This window comes from Drosophila albomicans, chromosome 2R (assembly GCF_009650485.2).
Source record: "Drosophila albomicans strain 15112-1751.03 chromosome 2R, ASM965048v2, whole genome shotgun sequence".
Lineage (NCBI taxonomy): Eukaryota > Metazoa > Arthropoda > Insecta > Diptera > Drosophilidae > Drosophila > Drosophila albomicans.
The window spans coordinates 8,451,852-8,476,166 of NC_047631.2; the positions used below are offsets into that span (position 1 = coordinate 8,451,852).

The window sequence follows — 24,315 nt, forward strand, 5'->3', positions numbered from 1 at the left end:
TATTGTCGCCTAAACGCGGTTAACTTGATGATGGTCGGGGCTGTCCAAAGTGAGCACAGTTTAATTAGCAGCTCAATTTGTGTCACACCATTCATAATCCCTTGCTGCCGGGTATGCTAAATTCAAATCACTTAGATTTCAAACATTTTCGCAGCATTTCAGCTAAAATACGTTTGTGCAAAAGTTACTTCACCTGAAGGACGAACGCGAGTCACAAATTTGCCATTTTTATGTGTACCATAAACACGAACAACGTCAATATGACGACGGCCTGGCAAAATGCCTGAAAGAATGCCGAGCTCAAAACCTGAACTGAACTGAACTAAGCTAAAAAGTTGGCAATGCATGTGAGCGCCTTTGGCAACGCATAGGACATAAGCGCATAGCGCATACGCACCGTGGTATCCCAAAGTACAAACATATGCAAAATCATCAACTGAAAATTTGCATACAAATGCCATACATATGCCGCAATGTCGTTGTGTTAGTGCAGCATGTGTGTGAGTGAGTGTGTGTGTGTGTGTGTTTATGTACGAAGTATTTCTGTTGCAATTTCCGGCTACTATAACCGGAAGTGGAGCTGCTCAAAAATTCATGCAACCGTAAAAGAAGCAAAGTGCGCCAATAAGCCGTGTGCTGGAGAAGAGAGGAGAGGAGATGAGAGGCAAACGCAGACGAGGAGGAAAGGAGCCCAGAGTAAATCGTACAACGGAAACGGCAGTTGAGACGAAGCATTGCGAGTCGAATTCGCTGCCAGTTTTGGTCACATTTCACTGGCAAAACTCTTTACATATTTTGTGCTCGTCGATTCTCCCTGTTGCCCAACTTCTTGCTTAGAGCAACTGTTTGTCGCCATTCGCCTTGGACTTGCCTCCATTTGCATACACAATATACGAGAATCCCGCAATTCTTCTCTATGGCCATAGATACACATGTCTGTAAGTCCATCGGCAAATATATAGGCAAATGTGTGTGAGTATCTATGTTATATACTTGTTTGCATTTTCGCTCCTTTGCAAGGCGGGCAAAAAAATGCTCAGCTGTCAACTCGTAAATCATTATTGCTTCCATTTATTTATTGCTCATTTTTATTAATAGTTGGGAATTGTCAATAAATTTGAATATCCTACATTAAATCAATCTACTGCTATAGATGAAATAAAACAAACCCTATTTCAAAACTCAACTCATTTAATAGATATATTCAACAATTATAAAAGCTCTGAAATAATAAACTAAAATAAATCCATTTTTTTCTTTGTTATATATATTTTCTTCTGCTTTTCAATATTCCGCTCAATTTTTGTTCTTTTCTGGATTGTGTTAAAGTTTCAACTTGAATAGCAGGTGCTTAATTATTAAGTATATAAAGAGTTTTGACCACCCACAAACGCTGCGAGCAAGTACGTAGATAAAGCGAAAAGACAGAGAGAGATAATTATTGCACTAACGGAGAGAAAAAAAAAAATAGCAACGCCAAAGTGCGAAAATTGCTTTTTTCTTGAGAAAATGACACGCTTGAACAAAGTTAAGAAAGAAATGATTCAACTTGCGCAATCGAATATGTATAGTAAGTTAATCAATTAAGCAATTCGATGTGTATGCAAGCTGCCAGAAAATTCACTTTTCCAACTTTGAAACGCGCTCAAAGTCTTTTAGCAGACCTGAATGTGTGCTAGATCTTTTTATTTAACAAAAATTAACACTTTTGCACTAGATTCCGAAATGCACTAATTTAAATTAAATAGTCAAATCGAAAATTTAATACTTCAAATATTTCTATATTTTAAGAGCTCTTAGTTTAGCCATGCAAATTATTAATGCCGCTTTATGAATTCAATTTGTGATTCGGAAAATGCATTTTGCGGGCTCAACCAACAATTCGATTGAAATTGCGATTCAACCATATTTTTTATACATATATATTATGAAAACCTGTGAGTTGCGGAAAAGCAAATATAATAATTGAATTTGGTAACCATGCATACAATGCGATATGAGGGAGAGCTCTGGAAAATTCAAATAATTTGTGGCCAAAGGAAATGCTGTGAAGAGTTTCATGGGGAGTCTTCTGGTGAAAATGCATTCATGTCCTGCTGAACCCAAGGACCAAGGCTCTTGGCTGTGAGTACCTATGAAATGCAGCTGTTCACAATTCCAATATAAAATGAAATGAATTCGCCTTTTAATCATTAAAAAACAATTAAATATCGCGACACGCAAACTTAATTACACATTTCTGCGGCAATGACAACAATACGAAAACTGAATAAAAAAAAAATGCGTCTGATCCGCCTTCCCACAAAATACAACTCGAGTTCCTTGGCTGTGGTTTATGTGTGTGTGGCGCGGTAAACTCTTCAAGTTGAATATTTTATGGGCCTACAAACAAATTGTATAATCAACAATTAAAGTGCGACTCGTGATTTGAGTCTGTTGTGGTTCTGGCCGTGCATTAAGTGCGCATTGTCTGCCGCCATTCGCAAACATTTTCCAATTTGTAGCAAATTGCAAAGTTTCGTACGTTTCGCTCTGTTCTGGCACCATCCTCGATTCAGGCGATGGCGATGGCGATGGCGCTGTAGGCCAGTTAAAATTTGCGGCTGTAAACTTCAATTGCGCGTTAAATTTTCCATGTCGACATTTTGTGGGCACCCCCGCGATTTTCCTCATTTACGCCATCAGGCCTCTGCCCTATGCTTGTTCTTATTAATGGCATTAATTAAAAATTTAATTTGTAACAAACCCGTTTGGTTGTTAAACTCGCGCTGTGATTTCATTTCTCTTTCACTGATTGCTGTCCCATTTTGTCTCCATTCGCTGTCAGTATAACAAATGTATGCAACATAAATCAACCCTTTGAGTGGATTGCTCAAACAGTCTGCGACCTCTAGATGTCCCGCCACACATTTATCATAATCATTTTTTGCGCATTTAGCAGCGACCTTCAACACGTCAAAGTACTATTAAAACTATGCAAATGATATCGTCTAGCACAAACCACATAGAGAAGTAAAAATATGGTAATTCTGTTTGTTTAGTAGTTCAAATAAAGGCATCGTTGAAACTAAAAGTTTAAGTTGTAGAATAAATAAACACTTGTTTTTCCACAAGTTGTGCGCAATTCCTAATAAAAATAAAAATGTTTTCAGACTGACTCTCAATGTATATACTATTCTTTTATTTATCAATAATTATACGACGTATTACAAATATTACAAACATGTTTTTCCTATCTACTCGTCTGCAACAGTTCGTGGTTTTAATCCTTCCGCATGTTGTGTGCCCATAAATTAAATTGAGCACTCTCATAAATTCTTTCCACTCAGACACATCTCAGAATCTAGTCGAGTGTGTGTGTGACCTTCGCACAATTTGTGGCCTCAGACAAGGCACATAGCTTTAGGATATTCCTCTCGGCCTTAAATTAAATGAAAATAATTTGATTTATGTTATTGTATTAGTCACAGACGCCTCTTTAGACCAATCTTGTGTGCAAGAAATTGGCAGTAATAGTGGCATTTTGTTTTTAAATACAATTTTGGAGATGTTTACTTTATCGGGAAAGACGCAAACGTGTTGTAAATGTCGCCAGCAGGGCGTATACATAATGTTCATAATGCGTATTTCGATGTCATCCTCAAAGTTTTTATACTATTTCCTTAGCTCATAAAGTTTTAGTAGTGAGACATCATCAGATTTTTGATTTTAGTTTTAGCTTTCAAACGGTATTGGATTTATTCTTTATCTATAATTTATCATATTTGTTAAAACTCAGGTTATTTTTGATGTAATATTTTGTATGCATTTCATTTTTTTATATTATAATTTTAAATTTATTTATACCAAAAGAAAACTAATAAAATATACATATATGTAGTACATTGTAGTGTTAAAAAATAGATATATAATAATTTGCGTTATTTTTAATAATTAAATTAATGGAAAAATAGAAAAAAAGGTACAAAACAAATATTTTAAAATCAAACCACATTAATTAATTAATTTATTAATAATATATTCTAATATAACATTTAAAAAGAAAATCAAAATAACAGAAAAATATTTAATAGTATAAATAGTATTTAATAAAACAAAAATAATCTTATAATTGATATCAATTGCCGGATAAAAATACAAAATATTTATTTAGCAGTAAAATTTTATATTACTCCTCAATGATAATCCGCAAAGAGAATGAAATAATTAAAAACAACACAAATTAAATCGTATAAATTATTCTGGACATTAAAATAACCAGATGTGTAATTTATCGTTCGATATTTTCTTGTATTTTATTAATCTTTCTACCTTTTTTGAGTTTAATCAATTATTATATTGCCTGCATTTTAGTATTGTCCAACTGTTTTATAGTATTTGTATTATATAGTTTATCATTTTATTTTTAATACATCCATGGCAATTTCTTAAATTTAATTCAGTCACGAAAGGAATAATTACTTTAATTTAAGAAATTTATTCATAGTTTAAGTAAAATTTTGAGGATTTTAATTTTATTTTAAAATTTCATTCCTTATGCCATTACCTGCCTCAATGCTGGCCAATTGCCAAGCGACCTAGTAAGGTCGTAGCTAACAATGCTGATGACAAATAAGCATTTCTAAAGTATCAAAATGAAGTTAATTTTGGAGCAACAGAGACCGCCGGTTAAACAGCTGTGCAAGAGGAACAAAAGAGCTGAACATTAAAGCGAAGAGCGAAAGCTTAACATGCAGAATACGTTCCACTTCCAAGAAAGCGTGCGCTATTTCAAACACACAGTCTCTCTCTCTCTTTCGTTCTCTCTGAGTGTTGCTCTCTCGTCGCGTTGGCTCTCTGTGGAAATGAAACTTAACCCACATAGCAGCTGGTATTCCTGTTGAGTGGCGGCCAACGCCGAAGTCGATGGCCCAAGAGCTTGGACAACACCGAAAGTCAACTTCAGTCGTTGGATTTCATTCGTGCGTCGTGGACACAAGCGAATTGTTGCAGCTCCTCTGTGCACGTGGCTACAGATGTTCAATGTGTGTGCGCGTATGTGTATGTGTTTAATTGTATGTGTGTATGTGTGTCTGCGAGTGCGGATTACAGTTACCAAGCGGTAAATAGCAAATAAAGCAGAGGCAGAGTCAATGCGACAAGTAAATCGAGAAACGGAGCAATTGAAAAAGTGTTGAGCTGCCTGCATGTCTCCGTATGCAAATCAAAAACGCTCCCTGCCTCTTAAAGAGTGTGGTGTTTGTGTGTGTTTAGTTTGAGTCCAATCATAATCGTTATTATCATCATCATCGTCTTCATCGACAGCCGGCTTGTGGTGTGTGATTTCTTTGCACTGCAGCCTAAAAGTATGCAGGCAATTTTGAAAGTTCATACTCAACTTACATTCCACTTAACGGTCATTGACGTTCGTTGGTTTTAATTAATGCGATTGCATGCCATTTCGTATGTGAGCCTGTAATTACGCGCCTCTAATTTTAATCGCTGTGCTTAGAATAATTTAACATGCCAACACGCTACCCGAGAAGACCGTGAATAAGGTTTTAATGCACGTGTTTGCCACTCCGAGGAATGGGAAGAGAACTGCGAAATAAAAAGCAAAGCAGAAAACACCACTAATTGAAAATCTTTAATTTCTTATTATTGTCAACTCATCTTTAAATACATTAAAATTTTTTATTATACTAAGTAGTATTTAATTTATGTGTAATATTTGGAATTTACTTGACTTTGATCAAACACAATTTAATCATGGTCAATATTAGTTTATTATCAGTAGTGTTTATTTTTGGTGAAGCAGAATTCTCCCATCAAAGTATAAGTAAATATTATTTCAGTGTCAAGCATTTTTATTCTCCCAGCGTGCTGTTAGTGCAATAAATAATAAATAAATATTTATCTTGTGCTGACCTTTGTATAACAAAATGAAAGCCAAGCCCAGAGCAATAGCAAATACTGAATAAAAAACAAAAAATATTAATCAGATTTCAATCATAAATGGATAAACAAAAAAAAAACCAAATACATAATCACAACACTTATCAAAGTGCCAATTTAATCGTATGTTAAAGTTAATTGTGTCTGCAAATGCCAACGAAGAAATTAGCAACAAAAACCTGGTAGTACAATCAAAGCTAAATTCCTTCAAAACGGTTTCCAAATTTATGTGAGCAATTGTGTTTGTGAACGTGTGATTGAGAGCTTAGCTAAACCAGCAAAAAAAAAAGTGAAAAATAAAAAAAAAAGAGAAAAACAAATGAAAATGCCAACATAAGGAATACGTTCGTTTAAAAGAAAAGGATTTTTACTGCTTCTGCCAAGGCCACAGACAAAGGACGGACATTGATAAAAATCAACAACAACAGTCATAGCCGAGGATTATTATCAAAAGCGTCGAGCAACAACAACAACAACTGCTGATGCCACTGTTTGGCCATAAAATAAAAGCACTGGCGTCAGCAATGCCTATCAGAAGCAGAAGTGAGAGCGATATAGCATACGCGTCTATATAAATTTTAACAAGGTAAATCAAGCAGAAAGAACAACATAACAAAATGAGCTTAAGTTGTCAATTGAAAGGCAAAGAGAAATGTCTGAAACATATCGTAACTGATTGTTCTAGACAACACCCATTTTTTCGGTCCCTTTTTTTGTGTGCGTTTCTCAGTCATCTGTGATTTCTTTCCTCGACTAAATGTGTTCTACGCATCAATTTGGGCAATCCTGATTTTAAGAGGTCAAATCTCTCAATGCTTTTCGTACAGTACTATATTTTAAGCACATTTCTCTTGATATACAAATGCTTCTTTATTTAGTATAATTTAAGCCCAAAAAAAAAATGGTGTTTTCCCATTATTATATGTATTTTTTTAAATAAAAATAATTAAGAATTATAATATATAATTCGTATATTCTGAATTCAATATTTGACTTGTAAACTAGATGTTAAGCTCAGTTTCTTTGCTTAAAACATTGATTTTTTTTATTTTAATTTAAATTTTTATTTGAAATAAATAATGATTTTATTATTAAGTGATTATATGGTATATTTGGAATTAAGTACTTATCGAGTAAACTACATTTTTAACTCATTTTCCTTGCGATAAAAAATAGCTCCTTTTTTTCTTAAGAAATAATTACAATGAAAAGAAGTTTCAGTTTGTTCAAATTAAATAAAAAAAACTACTTTAATAAAAGTGACTTTAGTGAATACTATCATTATGTCGGATATAGTTGGAATCAGAAGTACTTGACCTTATCAATCAATAGATATATGAAATTGCACAGCTTCTACCAAAAAAAAAAAAAAACCAAAGAAAAAATCAATTTAATGAAGATAAATGCGTTCGATGTGAGAGAGGCAGAAAGCGAGTGCGAATGAGTGAGTGAGAATATGAGGGAGTGAATCGGACCACCGACTTTCACTTGTCATTGCCACAAATAATAAGCGATTACAATGTCGTAAATCTACGCAGCAACAACACCATCAACAACAATAACAACACACACACACACACACTTAGACAGACGCTCGGTCACGTTTGCAGCTTCATGTTAACTGCCAGAGCTCAGGTGTTGCCTCAGGAGAGCAGCCATTGCTGTGAGAGACTATTCAGTTATCGACGGTATAGAAAATAAGAAACTGCTATTTTTGAGGAGAAGCCATAATTCACCCGAACACGTTGGCGGCTGTCATAAAAAGTTTTCGCTTATTACTCACACAGCGTATCGACCGGCCCGGTTTATGAGGGAACTGATGAGCTGCATTTGTTCCGAAATCAAATTAATCATTTTACCAATGATTTCGATTATTCATCTCTTCTTCTACTATCAAAATAAAAGCTCACATATTTTCACACTTTATTTCTAAAAATTTGTGTCACATGGGTTTCGAGCCGAAAGATTTTACAAAATGTTGAAAAACTCATGCCAATATTGAACCCAGAGACAAGACAAAAATTTTAGATTAACCATTCATAGATAGGAGGTGTGCTCGACTTTGAGATACGTATTTTGACTAATTTACAATATACTGGAAACATATTACAATATACTGAAGGCTACATTCAAAATATACCATAGAGTACTTAACATAGAAGTTTAATAGCCAAAATAACTAAGAGCCTGTTGCAGTAGGCATTTTTGTTTCTCTGATTGCACCTAAATTTTCAAGAATTATAAAAATCATAAAATAAATAGTTATTGTACTTATATATGTAACTTTGTATCTATAAAGTATATATTCTGGATCATCGTCATTTGTCCATCTGTCTGTCCGTATCGCAGAAACTATAAGATTGTTATTTTGCACGATTTTTAAGAGAACCATGATTTTTTGTACATACAATAAAACTTAGAATATTCATGATTTCTGGAAATTTGGTTTCGATAAAATAAAAAAGTATGTAGAAGTTGTTTAAGAAATACTATTGAATATTTTGGTATATTTTTTATATATAGTATTTATATAATTTCGTATTTTGTGTGACATTTTTAGAATATGTTGTCATTGAAAACGAATAGCAGGTATTTTAAAATAGAGTATACTCAATTTTTTTCAGGCACCTTAAATTATTTAAAAGAAAAAAAAACTGTATCTTTACTTTATTAGCATGAATGAAAATATAATAGAGGTTTCCGTAACTTCGCGTGGCATACACAATTTTCCCTATTAGCGAACCACAAGAGGTTTTATGCTGAAGCGCTCGCTCAACACCTGCAGAGCATATAGAATGCAGACTGATAAAGTTAGGCCATCCTGATCGTTAACCATCTGCATATGCAGACTCTCCTTGTCACCAGGAATCAATGGCGTCTGATTGGCGTCCCAGGGCAAAGCATCTCGCAGCAGCTGCTGGAAATCGCTCAGTCGCTCCTCAAAGGATACGCAAAAGCGCATTGAATTAATGGCAATGTACACCTGACCCAGATCCGCGATATCTTGATCCGTCCCAAACAAACCCTGAAGTCCCACCAGCTGTGAGGCATAGCGTGCTCCTGCCATCACTCCGCAAAGTGTTTAAACCATGGCGGCCAAACCAATTCCCTTATACTCGGGCGCAAATGGAAGCAAGCGTTGAGCCTGCAAAGCATCTGTCACATTGCTAGTCGCCAGCCCATTGCAATCCAAGGCCAAATGCGGCGGCAACTGCTGCGTGTAACCATTGCAGTAATCGAGCTCCAGTTGTTCAATCGTGTAGCCCGGCATGCCCACATTCATGATGAACTGTTGCTGTGTGCCTGTTGCCGCTACACAGGATATCGCCAAGTAGCGGCTCCTTGCCTCCGCTGGCCACCAAATCGGACAGCCCACTTGTCATGCAGACGCCGAGCAAACGTTGCGACAATGCCTGGCAAGCGTACCATGAAGCCATGCCAATGTTCTTGGAGCATCGATTAGCCACACGCTAATGGTCTGGTCCCTTGTCTTGATCATGGCCAAATCCATGCAGAAATTGGCCCATCCACCAGGGCCAATGCCTTGCACTCACAAAACACTTTCGGCCTCATTCGTGGATCGACTCTCAAATTGAGCAGATCGTTGGCAATCGCAGGCAGCCGATGAATTCCCATGCTTCGCTCTCCCATATAATCGGCGGCGATCAATGCGTCTGCCATCTCGCTAGCGGCCTCAAGTGGCACATTCATCGCAGCGAACACGTCGCGGACAAATCGCTGTATATCTAGTACATCCGCGAAGGGGTCCACATCGGATGCTATATCTAATTTCACTTGTCCTCTTATTGGGGGCTGCTCGTGACCCTCGCACACGCTCGGCACATGCTATAGATTTTGCCAGATCACCTTATTGTAGAACGCTTTGTTGTTTCGCTTGTCGTTTTAAAATATTTCTTATTGGTCTTTTTTATCGGTTCCTTGCGATCCGATTTCAATTGTGAACTTAACTTCGGCTTGAACACGCACTTTTTGTAATCTTTCCAGCATATTGAGTAATCTGCGCATATTTACATTGCAATTTAATTTCTAGTCAGCTCCGTGATACATAAGTGTGATTTAAAAATCAAATTTATTTTCAGCTAGTATGTATTTTATTACATTTATTTGATATTTAGTACATTGGTACAAATATAAAATGTAATACTAAATCTAAGAAGTCAAAGTATTATAGGCAACGCAACGAATTTTATTTCATTACCAAAATATTTGTATTTTTTTTTATTAAATCTTTATAAGTGATGGTTATCAATTGGATGGATTATTTGGGACATTTATTAGAAATTGCCTTTATAAATTTATTCACAAATGCAACTGTACTCGGATGCACAACGCTATTGATTTTAACGTTACTAGTGCATTCGTTTGTGTCCATGCTTTGACCTGTACTAATGATCCCGAATAAACACATTTTCTTGCCATTAGGACAATCATCGAAAAAGCCGCAGCCACTATCTCCTTTACAAAGTGTAGTTTTAACATTATATGAGGTTACATCTATGTGAAAGTTACTATTTGCGATATTATCTGCTATGTTTAGTATTCCATCGACATAAACGAAATTTAGCTTTTTATCTGACTTTCTTTTTCCCGAATCCCACGCAAAAACTTTGCCATTGCGATTTGCATAACCTTTCTCCCAATCAAAGTGGATTCCCGGTATGCAAACTATTCTGAATGGCAAAAATGGGTTTGCTTGCAGATACAAAAGAGCCGAATCGGATGTATACCGTGTCGGATCATATATGCTAAAAAGTAAAAGATATTACAACAGCTGCGAATATGATTGACAGAATGGAACCTACGGATTAATAAATATCTGCTGAACTATCCAACACTCACTGTGCTTATCAGCATCGTCTCCATTGGCCTTTCGACAATCATTGTGGCTATCAATGACGGATACATTGACTTTTTGGGCTGGCATCACACGAAATCGGTTAGTTCCAAAGTTGTTTTTTTCATCACTAACGCAATGAGCAGCAGTCAATACGAAATTATGTCGTATTAGGACACCACCACAGGAGTATTGGAACTGGTTCGTATTGTTGTTGTCATAAATAGCAACTGACCATGGTGAAAGGTGTGGTTCTGTTTCTGGGGCATTTAGCGCCAGTAACGCTTCGTGATCATTTACTCCACATTTTATAGAGCAATATTCATCTCTATTACCAGAATGATTCCAATTTCCGTTGTTAAGGCACTTCGAGGTAAACTTCGAATTACTTTCTTTGTATTCAGGAAAACAATCATAAGTAACTGTGGTTTCTGGTTCCCAACTGGGTGCCTGGTCGCATTTCGTAGTTGTTCCGTCCCGTTTCTTGCATTTTGGTTCCATCGAGTCCAAGCAATACAATTCACTTGTACTGCACATTTCTAGATAAAAGATAAAAAACAAATTGATAAATATTAATTTTGTAAGATGGTGTTAAAAATGCTATTAAAAAGTACACACTGCCGCATCTGGGTTTGGGTGGAAGTTCCTTAGAGTTGAGTTTCCATTCTTTGTCTCGACAACGATATATTTTTTCCCGTAGACCTTCCGGGAACAACATTAAGTTCTTCGAACAGCTGAACTTTACATTCGCGTTAGTTAAAGGTGGTTTTATCTTCTCTACGCAATTTTCGCCGTCGTTTGAACAGTTCCAAATGCGCAAATTTTCTGAATAATGATCATAAGTATCTAATCTGCAGCCTAAATCTCCATTAGTTCCTGGGTTCTTATTACGATTGTCCACACACTCTGGTAAATCATTCAACCATTTTCCATTTCCATTTTCATCAATCTTGCACACATTCCACTTTTTGCCCTTGAAGTCTTCCTTAGAATCGTAGCACTCAAATTGAACTACACCGCCTGCATAGACAAAATAATGCGTTTCATTATTTTCCTTCTCAGCATACATTGTTGTGTTGCTCGTAAATTTTATATTATTTCTCTTAGGCTCTTCACATGTAACTGGCTGCTTCCGTTCCCATTTTTCGTTATATTGACAATGAGTTTCCAACTCATCAGTGCCATCGAGGCAATCATATTTGTTGTCGCACAGTTGACTACTATTATAGATGATCTTTCCATTGCCACACTGGAAATAGGGATACTTAAGTACTTGCATGCACATCTCTATAGATTCATCCCGGCCATTCGGACAATCGAACTTGTCATCACATATTTTATCCGCGGAAATACAATCTTCTTCGGTTGAAGCTTGACATGCCAGCTGAGGTCTATAAATACATTAATTTTAAATTTAACTAGAATTGATTATCAATTAATTTAATAAAAAATAAATAAATTAAAATTTTCAATTGCATTACCATAGAATTGCCTACTTTATTTGACTTTGAATATTATTACTATTGATTGTGCCTATTTTATTTAAATAAGAATAAATTACTAAAAGGAATAAATGTGAATTTTAAATAATTCCATATTCTACAAATATTCAAAAATACAAAAATATCTTAAAGGCTATATTTGGTATCTCGATATAGTTTTACGTTAAAAATATAAAATGGAATATAAAATATACCAGATTGTTAACCAAAGCTATCTCTAAGGTCTATCTGAATATATCTTCAGAGCTTCCTTTCTGAAGAGCCATGAAAGAAATGTGGCCTTTCCCAGCATACAAAAGCACAATATTTTAAAAATGTTTTGAAATTTCGATTTATATATAAGCAGTCTGTCTCTGAACCCAATACGATACACATAACGTCAAAGAGAATGGAAACAGCCGAAAATAATGATAGAGAAAAAAATAAAAGTCAACTATCTACAGGAAGTGTTATACGATGTATTGCTCTCCCTCAATTAGCACATGGGACCAAAAGGGAGAGCCATTAGATTAGGCAGGCATTCATTCAAAAGTTGAAGAAACGCAACGAAATTAATTGCGATTGTATAGAGCAGACAGAAATAAACAACAAATATTTTTTCGAATTTATTTTAAGATTTGTTTATGATGAGTCAAGATGTGGAATGTCCAGAAATAAAATTACTCATATTTCTTTGATCCTTTTATCTCTTACTCAAGCAAATGTGATTATAATTTTTTTATTGAAAATTGCCAGTCTCAGCATTAGATATGATTATCATTAACAACTCAATAAGAATTCTCTCTTATTCATGATGAATGATTTTGTAATTTATTTCATTATGGAATACTCTATTTAAAAAAATTATTTTCTCTAAGAGTTTATGGGGACATTGAAAAACAGAGTGAAGTAATTATATGTAAATTTCATTTAATCACAAATCAAACACATTTTATGGAGATAATAGATCTTTTTAAATAACATTTATGTTTTAGTGCAGCTTTTAACCAAAGTGTTTGTAAAATCGTCAGAGTTTTTAAAAGCACTGTCAAAATTCACAGATGAAGAGAAATTGATGGAAATTAAATTATCTTTGTAACACAGATTCTTCCAAACTAAATTGAAATTTATTTATTTTTATTATTCAATGATCAATCATAATTTTTGTGAACCAAAAGTGATGGCTTAATAAATTTCTAAACTACCATATATAGCCGTGATTTAGAGCTGTTTATTTCTCTACATCTTTCGATGACTTAAATTTGTAATTTTTTTTTGTTCTTACTTTACTTTTTTACACTTTTGAATATATATTTCTGAAAATCAGTTATGAGCACATTTTAATTTTAGTAAGTATTATTTTCTTTAGTGTTTAAGAAAAATGGTTTTTGTTTTTGTTATCGCTGCTGAATTAAATTTAAATATAATTATTACGTACTTTTTACAGGTCGAATTTTCAATTCGGAGGTTAAGCTGTATTTCATACTCCTGCTTACAGATCGCAGGCGACTCGTCAGATTTATCGATACAATCAATTTTTTTATTGCACATTTGAGATTTATCGATAGGCACTCCGTTTGCACAGTAGAAAGTTGAACGACGGGTAGTTATGGGATATTTGCAGTTAACATGTAACTCATCCTCGCCAAAAGAACACTCTTTTGTTCCATTACACATTGCACTAACTCTAAGACACTTTTTATCAAAAGGGCACTCAAAAAAACAGTACCCATTGCATAATAAGATAACAAACGGAATCACCAAATTTACAAGGATTATGCGAATAATCATAATGTGAAAAGTTTTCACTGAGCTCACATTTCAGAATGCGTTACCATTGCTCTCGACAGTCAATTTATACTTCTTATTACAGTGACGAACACACTTCATAACGAACCTTTTGCTTGTGACATTTTGTGTAGTTTCGTCTCTCAGGGGCGTTCACTTTCCTTAAAAGATCCGAGAGTTACTAAACAGTGCTTGTCCAACCATGAGAGATTTTACTGTGCTCATTTAGAGAGCTCGATAGCTTATGCCCGATAAGAAAGCTACAGTCGGTGTACTCGACTGTGAGATACCCGCTACCCAATTTGATTAAAAGCAATATATTTTGCGGTATTATTCTCAAAATATACCGATATACAATATATACCAAAATATATACTGCAAATATACTAAAAAATACTAAGAATATACCAAATGGTATGTTTGGTATATCGATATAGTACACCATTCAAAATATACCATAGACGGCACAATGTGCTAGATTGTCGGCCAAAGCAATTCAGACTCCTAGTAGCCTAGCCGTTTTTGCCCATACAAAAGTATTTCTTTAATAAGTTCCACAATTTTTTTCTGATCGCAACCAAATTTTCAGGAATCATAACTACTATAGTAATTATTGTATATACCAGCAGCATTCGCAGCTCTAGCTTTAAAATTACACTTGTTATTCGATTTTTTTGATTTGCGGGGGCGGAAGTGGGCGTGGCAAAAATTTGAAATAAACTTGTTTTGCGTGCAAACATAACAAATGCTATCGAAAATTTATAGCTCTATCTCTTATAGTCTCTGAGACCCAGTGTTTCATACGAACAGGCGGACAGACAGACAGACGGACATGGCTAGATCGTCTCGGCTGTTGACGCTGATCAAGAATATATATACTTTATAGGGTCGGAGATGCCTCCTTCTACCTGTTACATACATTTCCTGTCGGCACAAAGTTATAATACCCTTCTACCCTATGGGTAGCGGGTATAAAAACTCACATTCAAAAATATTAAGATGATAAGCTACAATTATAAAAAAATATAAATAATACTATTGCAAAGAGCTTTAAGGCGGAAGTTTGGAAGTTTCACATTTTTGCCACGTTCCCAACTCAGTAAATTGAAAAAAAATTGACTAACATGAGTAATTTTGATTCCTAAATTATAGTACATACAATACATACTCAAAATTTGGTTGCGAACTTTTTTATGCAAAAGTTATTTAAGAAATTATTTTGTGTATAAAAAAGCCTACTTACTACGAGTCTTAGTTGCTTTGGCTAACAATCTGGTATACTTTTTACTCTATAGTGTATTTTGAATTTAATACTTTATTGATATACCAAATTTGGTCTTTGGTACATTTTAGTATTAATACGGTATATTAATTTGGTATGTTCTAAGTATAATACCGCACTGTTTAGTTTTTATTCATAATGGTAATCGAGTACACTCGACTGTAGTTTATTTTAATTAATATTGCAATTCTTTCATTTTAAAATACTCATGAGACTAGTGAGTGACGGTATAACTGTAGAGCCTTTGAATTTCGAATGCAATGCATTTAATGCAATTTAATATTTTCAGTTAAATACAAAACACCTGGAGGATGGTTGCTCTGCACATGGAAGCCATCACAACATTGGACTATAGATAGTCTATTCAAAGAAGTCGTAGATTCAGCAGCAACAGACAATCTTGAAGTATTTGTGCACTCGACGTCAGAAGGAGAGAGAGAACTTGCTGACCATGTGGCGATGTCGCCATCAGCTCAAGCTGCGAGTGCTTCTATGGGCCTGCCTATTGGGCTGGCTTGGCATTGCGAGTGCATCGACAAAAGACTTATATTCAGGTGCTCGGCTGGGGCATCGTATTGTGCAAACGCGATATGGACGCTTACATGGTCTCATTTTGCCATTGGATAACTTTCGATTTTTGCGTTCGGTGGAAGTGTTCCTCGGTGTGCCCTATGCAACGCCGCCAACCAAGCAAAATCGGTGGGTACTCTTTCGACTTGGTTATTTTACAATTATTAACCTCTTCAAATAGTTTTAGCCCAACACGCGCACCAGCGCCTTGGGAAGGGATACGCATCTCGGACACCTACAGTCCTGTTTGTCCGCAGCGTTTACCCAATATACAAAACGAGACAGCCGCCTTGGAGAAGATGCCAAAAGGCCGCTTAGAATACTTGAAAAGATTATTGCCATTTCTTGAGAATCAATCAGAGGATTGTTTGTATCTAAACATATTTTCACCAGTCAATGGTAAGCAAGAGACTGAAGCTATTTGCAAAGAATCACGCATTCAAATTAATCAATTATTTCATAATTTATAATTCATTTATTAGTTTTTTTTTATAATATTCATAGCATTTAGTTATACGAAATATTTAATGAAGAACTCTCTCTGATTTAGTTGTGTTGATATTATTAAGGAATGCAGATTCTTAAAATTTTTTTTAGTCCAGAAGGTATGGGGGTAAATGAGAGAAATTTGGATATGTTGAAAATGAAAAACAAAATGGCGGTGATATGGACACCGAATTGAGACGTGTGATAGCACTAGTGCTGTAAATTTGCGAGGGAAAATCAAACCTCCTTATTTATATTAGAATATCTAGAGAATGGCGTAGGGATTTTTAAAAACATTGATTTTTATCGTTGAGTTCGTGTGTATTCGCAAACTAAGTATATGGTCAAATTTCCAACAAAAATATTAGAAATTGTTCGAGTTATGGTGTATGCCAATTTTAAAAAACCGTGTTGCGAGTAAAACGCGTTTAAAGTTATGATATGCCATTACATCACATGTTGCGCTGAAATACAAAAAATGTATTCGTACCCAATTTTGTTTTCCAGTGTTCTATGTTATAATAGTTCAACTATTTTCTAAGCAAATAAAAATCGATTTCTTGAAAATTCTTAACTTATGTATATTGACATAAAATTGCGAAATTCAATGTTGTTCAGAATTTTGAAAGCACACAGACAAAAAGGATTTCGGTGTATATCATGTGACGCATAATCCCAATAATTTATGCTTAAGACAAAGCGATTTTATATACACTCACATTTAGGTACACTTATCTTAAGCCTCTGAACGCATACGATAGATTCAGAGGAAAAGGAAATGGCGGAATGAAAGAGAATAAAAAAAGTCAACAGTCCAAAGCAAATTTATATACTATGTACAGAGTTCTGAAAGAGAGAGCGCAAATGATGATTTGGCACTTTATGATAAAGATTCATTTTAAACATATTTTGCGACAGTTGTCGAACATAATTCTCATGAGAGAGAATTGTACTTCATAAGTTATTTTATCGTGTTCAATTTAACACGTACGTTACTGCTTCGAAACACTTGCTTAATACATGTTGAATTATTTAAATGCAAATGTTTTCTAATTATCTCAACGCACTGCATAGAAGGGATTAAAAGCTTAATGCCAAAAGTAACAGTCAGACAGCATAAATATACATATATTAAATGAAATCCTTAAAAAATGGGTAGCGAATATATGTTGTTGAAGTTGAGAAAACCCGATTGCTCTATGCTCTCATATTATAAATAAAGTAATTGAATATAACCAAAAATTTCGATGCACAAAACAAAACAATTATTTGTCTCCTTATCATAATATAAAATAATATACATTTCGATACCCTTTAAAAATATAATATTTTATTTTGATTTATTCACAGCTGGCGCTAATGAGAAGAAATTACCCGTCATTGTCTTCATACACGGAGAATCTTTTGAGTGGAGTAGCGGCAATCCATACGATGGCTCTGTGCTTGCCAGCTATGGGGAAGTGGTTGTAGTTACGCTTAATTATCGTCTAGGCATTTTAGGTAAGATATTGTTAAATGTCCTCGATATATATTCAATAATGATATGCTGTGATTTTATCAGGATTTCTTAATGCGAATCCCAGTCCACATGTCCACGCACGTGTGGCTAATTATGGTCTGATGGATCAGATGGCAGCACTGCATTGGATACAGCAGAACATTCAAAAGTTTGGTGGTGATCCAAATGTTGTGACCCTGGCGGGACATGGAACAGGCGCTGCCTGTATAAATTATCTGATGACATCACCCACAATGGTGCGCGGTCTCTTTCATCGAGCCATTCTAATGTCCGGATCGGCCTATTCCTCATGGGCTCTGGTCGATGATCCAGTGCTGTTCGCCATTAAACTGGCCAAAGAGGTTAACTGTACCATACCCGAAGACTTGAACAGGCATCACGAGCAGATCGTAGATTGCCTTAGAGAGGTGCCACTGGAAGATCTCTATGGAGCTGATATTCAAGCACCAAATTTTCTTACATCATTCGGACCATCGGTGAGCAACATAAAAAATATAAAATTGTTGAATTTCTCTGCTTAAATCGATAAAAAGCCTCAATGACAGCAAAGGAAATTGAGCAAAGTTCAAGAATATGTTAAAAATAGACGCAAGTGCTTACAAGAGAATAGACTAGAGACATTTTCGATTATTCTTATTCTTATCTATATCCCGTATTTGCGGTTTTTCATTTAGGCATCATCTTTCATTACGAGTTCATTCATGACTTACAATGGTCAAAGGTTCGAGTGTAATTTCGGCTTGTTTCTCATTTAGTTTCGACTATCTTGCTTTTGTGCTTAAGCTTTACTGTTTTTCACGCCGATTTTCATTTGTCCATCTTTTTGGTTCATCTTTTTGCCATACGCTTCAGCGGGCTTTATTTCTTACTTCAGTTGCTTTTGTGCTGTCCTTTAAATGTGGTACTTCAAGTTACTTCATTCTTATTTTTTTTTCTTTAGCATAACAATTGAACGCTTTATATCGAAGTTCTTTTGGTCTCACTCTTACTTTATCTTTATTTTTCCCCTTTTGCTTCTGGCTCTCAATTTCAATTTAGGTTGATGGCGTTGTCATACGACCCGGACATTCCAATCTCGATATCGATGATTTAATGACGCGCAACTCAAAGCGTTCATCAGATGGCTCCCAGTCAGCCGGTGGCAATGGCGGTGGCTCTGGTTCTGGGTCAGCGTTCAGTAGCAGCTCTGGCTACTTTGGAGGTTCGGCATCAACGGCAAACATGGGCGGACACTACGATGTACTCTTTGGCGTTGTCACTGGTGAATCGATTTGGCGATTCAGCGCTCACGATATACAAAATGGATTCGAGGGCGAAAGACGGGATAAAATTATACGCACTTATGTGCGCAACGCTTACAATTACCACCTCAATGAGATATTCTATACGGTGAGTACGAGTACCTACTGTAAGGCGAGGCTATAAATAAGCCAACTAACTGGCTCTAACAAAATGTACCAGACCGGAACTGGCTCGAGACTCTTTGCGGGGGCTCCGTGGCCTACAGCCTGCCACATAAATCTGTTAATCTGATTGCACTTTCTCTTGTTTTGTGATTCATCTGAGGATTTCAAAGAGCTTTGGCCAGACCGTGAAAGACATTTTTTTTAAGGCGCCAGTTAATGTCAAGCCTTAATGATTCTCTTATCTTGAGTCTACTTTTTCATGTTATACAAACACAAAGATTATTTAAAAGATTTCATTTTCCTTGGTTATGTTCATACCCAGCATGAAAGATCTATGGGTAGGAATAACGAAAACGCCACGTAAAGGTTGTTGTTCATTTGAAATTTTATTTACAAATTCATTCGAATTTTAGCTCGGTATTTATTCTATATCCTTAGAAAATTATATTCATAATCCATGGTTTCAAAGATCAAAGATATCATTTCACCACAGCTCCGGAATATGCTTTCTATACATATCATACTATAATGTTCGCACATTATTTGAGTAGCCTACCTTGAAAATGAAATGAATAACTGGAAAAAGTTGACGAGTGAAAGGCAGCATCATTTTGAATGAATGACTGGCTGAAAAAGTCAATTAAAATGGTGGCACGTTAGTTACAAGTGTAGCCGTTATTATAAGTGAACCAAGTGAACACGGTGCGTATAAGTAACATTTACCACTACAAAGAAGCTGACATATTAGCACTGAATTTCGTGTTATGCATGTGCTTACACCCTCAGCAATGTTTTATTCTTTGTATACCCGCTACTTATAGGGTAGAAGGGTATTATATTTTCGATTTGGTACTATATCGATATACCAAATATCTTATTTGAAAGTATTTTTGTAGTATTTTCGGTATATTTTGAAAATAATACCGCAATAGTTTACTTTTATTCAAAATGGGTAGCGGGTATCTCACAGTCGAGCACACACACGCATTCAAAATATTCCATAGACGGCACAATATACCAGATTGTCGGATTGTCGCAGCTCTAGCTTTAAAATTACGCTTGCTATTCGATTTTTTTGATTTGAAGTAGACGTGGCAAAAATTTGAAACAAACTTGATCTGCGTGCAAACATAACAAATGCTGTCGAAAAAAAAAATTATAGCTCTATCTCTTATAGTCTCTGAGTCGGAGATGCCTCCTTCTATCTGTTACATACATTTCCTGCCGGCACCAAGCTATAATAACCTTCTACCCTATGGGTAGCGAGTAAAATTACTCAATTTCTGCTTGAAATATATGTAAATCCATATATTCTGATAAGTTAATTTTGTATTTCATATTTTTCGTTTGAGTTTTCTAAAAATATAAATAAAATGTACCAAGGCTTTGAAAGGTTTGCAATTACTTGATTATATATTTTTTTTATTTTTTAAAGCGATAATTATACTGAGCTACTTTATCAATTTGTAGTAAAGTAATAAAAATAATTTATTGGGGTAATATTGTTGTTCATATCAAATTTATAATCAACACAACCAATAAAGTGCACTTTGGAGAATTCAATTATTGCAGCAACAATCTCAAACAAAATTTTGGGTTATCAAAGTTATGCAGAAACAGAATGTTTGTAATCACCATATGCTGCCATGTCGCTGTGGAAAGCACATACCTGAAAAAAACCCTTTAGAGGCGCTGTTCGGAAAATGGTTGTTGTCTCTTCTTGTATATAGTGTACTATGTGTGTGGGCAAACCATTAACTCAGCTGGCAAACAATTAAATTTGCATTTCTTTAATTTTTTCGCTTTTATACCCGCTTCGGTATAATAACTTTGTGGCTGCAGGAAATGTATGTAACAGGTAGAAGGAGCGATTTCCGACACTATAAAGTATCTTGATCAGCGTCAAATGCCAATACCATCCAATACTATTTAACAAAAATCAAATAACAATCATAATTTTGAAGCTAGAATTGGTAGTTTTTGGTATATAATATAGTTTATTTCAAATTAATTTTTGCGACGCCCACTTCCGCCCGCGCAAATAAAATCGAATAACAAGCATGATGTTAAAGCTGGAGCTGCAAATTTTGGTGTATACAATAATTTTTATGATTAGTATTTATGATTCTTGAATTTGGTTGCGATCAGATACAAATTGTGAAAGTTATTAAAGAAATACTTTTGTATGGGCAAAAACTACTACTACTTACTAGGGGTATTAGTTGCTTTTGAATGTGGTACCATATCGATATACCAAATATACCATTTGGTATATTTTCAGTATTTTTGTAGTATTTTCTGTGTATATATATGCCTAGCGGGAATCTCACCGTCGAGCACGCTCGACTGTAGCTTACTTGTTTTATTTTGTATTTTGTAATGCGCAAGCGAGCGAAATGGAAGGCAGTTAACACGCCATTGCAGCCAAATCATTAACACGCTTTATTTGGCAAATGTGTTTTTGTATGTATCCCCACACACACATACTTACATACACATGCATTGGCAAGGACATGAAGCCAGTCCACACATACAAAAATATATGTGAATTGAGTGTATCTGCATGGGCATGTAGATGTGTAACGGACACCCAACAACACACACACACACCTACTTAAAAACGCACAGGCTACACTTAACCCAAATCACAGCAGAAGCAGCAGCAGTCAACAGTCAGCCTCATCCTAAGACACATCGTCATCGCCAGTCGACGCTGTCACCATTTGCCATATTAAAACCAAGTACATTCGTGTGTATGCACGAGTGTGTGTGTGTATGTGAGCGTTTTAAGTGCACACAGACACAGAAGCAGCCGTAAATTGCCAACGCATATATCACGATTATAGCGCATACATTCATTCGTATTTATTTTACTTCATTATACTCGCACTGGCACTCGCACTCATTCACCTACTTGGGGGAAAAGGAGACTGCTTGCAATTCTGACATGGGGTTTCGTTCCTACAATGCATTCAGTAATTCCACATATATAGTCTCGTTTTGCATCGAGCCGTAAACTCAAGAAATGTATCTCTACTAATGAATTACAATTCACTTAATGAATTAACTGGAATGTTGCTAAACTATTTTCCCAATTAAATAAATAACATTAATAAAGAATATACTCAACAAACAATATTCAAAGTGCTACAAAAGAACGTATTAATTAATAATATTATTAATTTATTGATTCATTTTATAATACTTGCTTATTTAGATTATCAACTAAATTTGGGAATATCTTTCTTATAAACTCAACAACAATATTGCAACTGTCTTTTATCGAATTTACCATGCAATTAATATAAATGGAAAACATTCAAAACAAAAATCCTTAAAATAAACATTGCTTTTAAATTCCCGTATCTTATATGGCATATATTGCGCCATATTTCGCTCACTAGAATTGAGTGGAGTAGTGCACCCTTTTTGGTTTTAAATTATGCATGACATCGATTTTACAGATGCATTTTGTGGTTCACTTAAAAACCCACAGATGGTGGCAAAAATAATAATAACCACAGCAAACGGCAAACAGCACAAGCAAAAATCCGCTTGTAATCCCACATGGATTTGACTTGGCATACACATATGTATGTATGTATGTTCATACATACATGCATATGCATACAGTAGTACACGTGTACCATACCATATACTCACAAACACAAACATGTATTCAAATGTCCTGTAAGCCATTCCAGTTTCCAGATTCTACATGGTAGTATGTGCATATTAGTTTAGGCTTTGGGCTCAAGCACACAGTTTCAACTGCAATAAGGTATTCTTCTGTTTCAGAATGACAAATTACACTTGCTAATACTTGTCCATTTCATTTGTAAGGGATTATGTTATTAATCATATTTTGTGCATTTATAATTTATTCATTTTTTATGTACACAACATCTTAATAGTTTCATTTTAATTGTTTACTTAAGAAACAGCGTTATAATTTTTTATTTTTTTCACAGCACATGTTTTTTTTTACACGCAGATGAAGAAAAAATCAAATAATAAGTGTAATTTTATTTTATGAAGTTATTTAAGATAAATTTTTGTATAACAAGTAAGAAAGCTACAGTCGAGTGTACTCGACTGTGAGATACCCGCTACCCATTTTGAATAAAAGTAATATATTTTGCGGTATATTTCTCAAAATATACCAAATATACTACAAAAATACTAAAAAATATACCAAATGGTATATGTGGTATATCGATATAGTACCGCATTCAAAATATACCATAGACGGCACAATATACCAGATTGTCAGACAAAGTAACTAAGACCTCCAGTAAGTAGGCGTTTTTGCCCATACAAAAGAATTTCTTTAATAACTTCGACAATTTTTATCTGATCGCAACCAAATGTTCAGGAATCATAACTACTATAGTAATTATTGTATATACCAAAATTCGTAACTCTAGCTTTAAAATTACGCTTGTTATTCGATTTTTTTGATTTGCGGGGGCGGAAGTGGGCGTGGCAAAAATTTGAAACAAACTTGATCTGCGTGCAAACATAACAAATGCTGTCGAAAAAAAATTATAGCTCTATCTCTTATAGTCTCTGAGATCCAGTGTTTCATACGGACGGACGGACAGACACACAGACACACAGACGGACAGACGGACATGGCTATATCGTCTCGGCTGTTGACGCTGATCAAGAATATATATACTTTATAGGGTCGGAGATGCCTCCTTCAACCTGTTACATACATTTCCTGCCGGCACAAAGTTATAATACCCTTCTACCCTATGGGTAGCGGGTATAATAAAAAGCAACTAATGAAATCAAGTTTTTTAATTTTGTTTACTCTTCTTTATTTTTACTCTAAGTTATATTTTGAATATCAATATCAATTATCAATTATAGCCATTAGTAAATTTTTAGTATTTGTGCGGTGTATTTATTTAATATAATTTTAGAATATGGTTTTATTGAAAATCGACGGTAACTTAATAGTTGATGAACTTATTAGTTTGAATTGT

General features: G+C 35.0%; 2 protein-coding genes across 7 annotated transcripts in view; one reads left to right on the plus strand and one right to left on the minus strand.

The window, feature by feature from the left end:
* Window positions 1–4,958: 4,958 nt before the first annotated feature.
* Window positions 4,959–24,315, plus strand: part of LOC117576857 (neuroligin-1) — a 78,853-nt gene continuing 59,496 nt past the window's right edge. The window contains exons 1-7 of one of the 3 annotated variants that reach the window (XM_034261957.2): window positions 4,959–5,101; window positions 6,069–6,520; window positions 15,630–16,039; window positions 16,092–16,309; window positions 17,747–17,896; window positions 17,958–18,391; window positions 18,954–19,304. In XM_034261957.2, coding sequence (XP_034117848.2) covers window positions 15,792–16,039; window positions 16,092–16,309; window positions 17,747–17,896; window positions 17,958–18,391; window positions 18,954–19,304 — 1,401 coding nt within the window. In that variant the 5' untranslated portion in view covers window positions 4,959–5,101; window positions 6,069–6,520; window positions 15,630–15,791. Of the gene's footprint in view, window positions 5,102–5,850; window positions 6,521–15,629; window positions 16,040–16,091; window positions 16,310–17,746; window positions 17,897–17,957; window positions 18,392–18,953; window positions 19,305–24,315 lie in introns of those variants that run through there. The other 2 variants (XM_034261952.2, XM_052006338.1) reach the window with 2 other exon arrangements.
* Window positions 10,132–24,315, minus strand: part of LOC117576963 (low-density lipoprotein receptor-related protein 1B-like) — a 79,489-nt gene continuing 65,305 nt past the window's right edge. The window contains exons 1-4 of one of the 4 annotated variants that reach the window (XM_052006342.1): window positions 13,709–14,077; window positions 11,408–12,180; window positions 10,758–11,328; window positions 10,132–10,700 (exon numbers count right to left, since the gene is read on the minus strand). In XM_052006342.1, coding sequence (XP_051862302.1) covers window positions 10,214–10,700; window positions 10,758–11,328; window positions 11,408–12,180; window positions 13,709–14,061 — 2,184 coding nt within the window. In that variant the 5' untranslated portion in view covers window positions 14,062–14,077 and the 3' untranslated portion in view covers window positions 10,132–10,213. Of the gene's footprint in view, window positions 10,701–10,757; window positions 11,329–11,407; window positions 12,181–13,708; window positions 14,078–14,167; window positions 14,221–24,315 lie in introns of those variants that run through there. The other 3 variants (XM_052006341.1, XM_052006346.1, XM_052006340.1) reach the window with 3 other exon arrangements.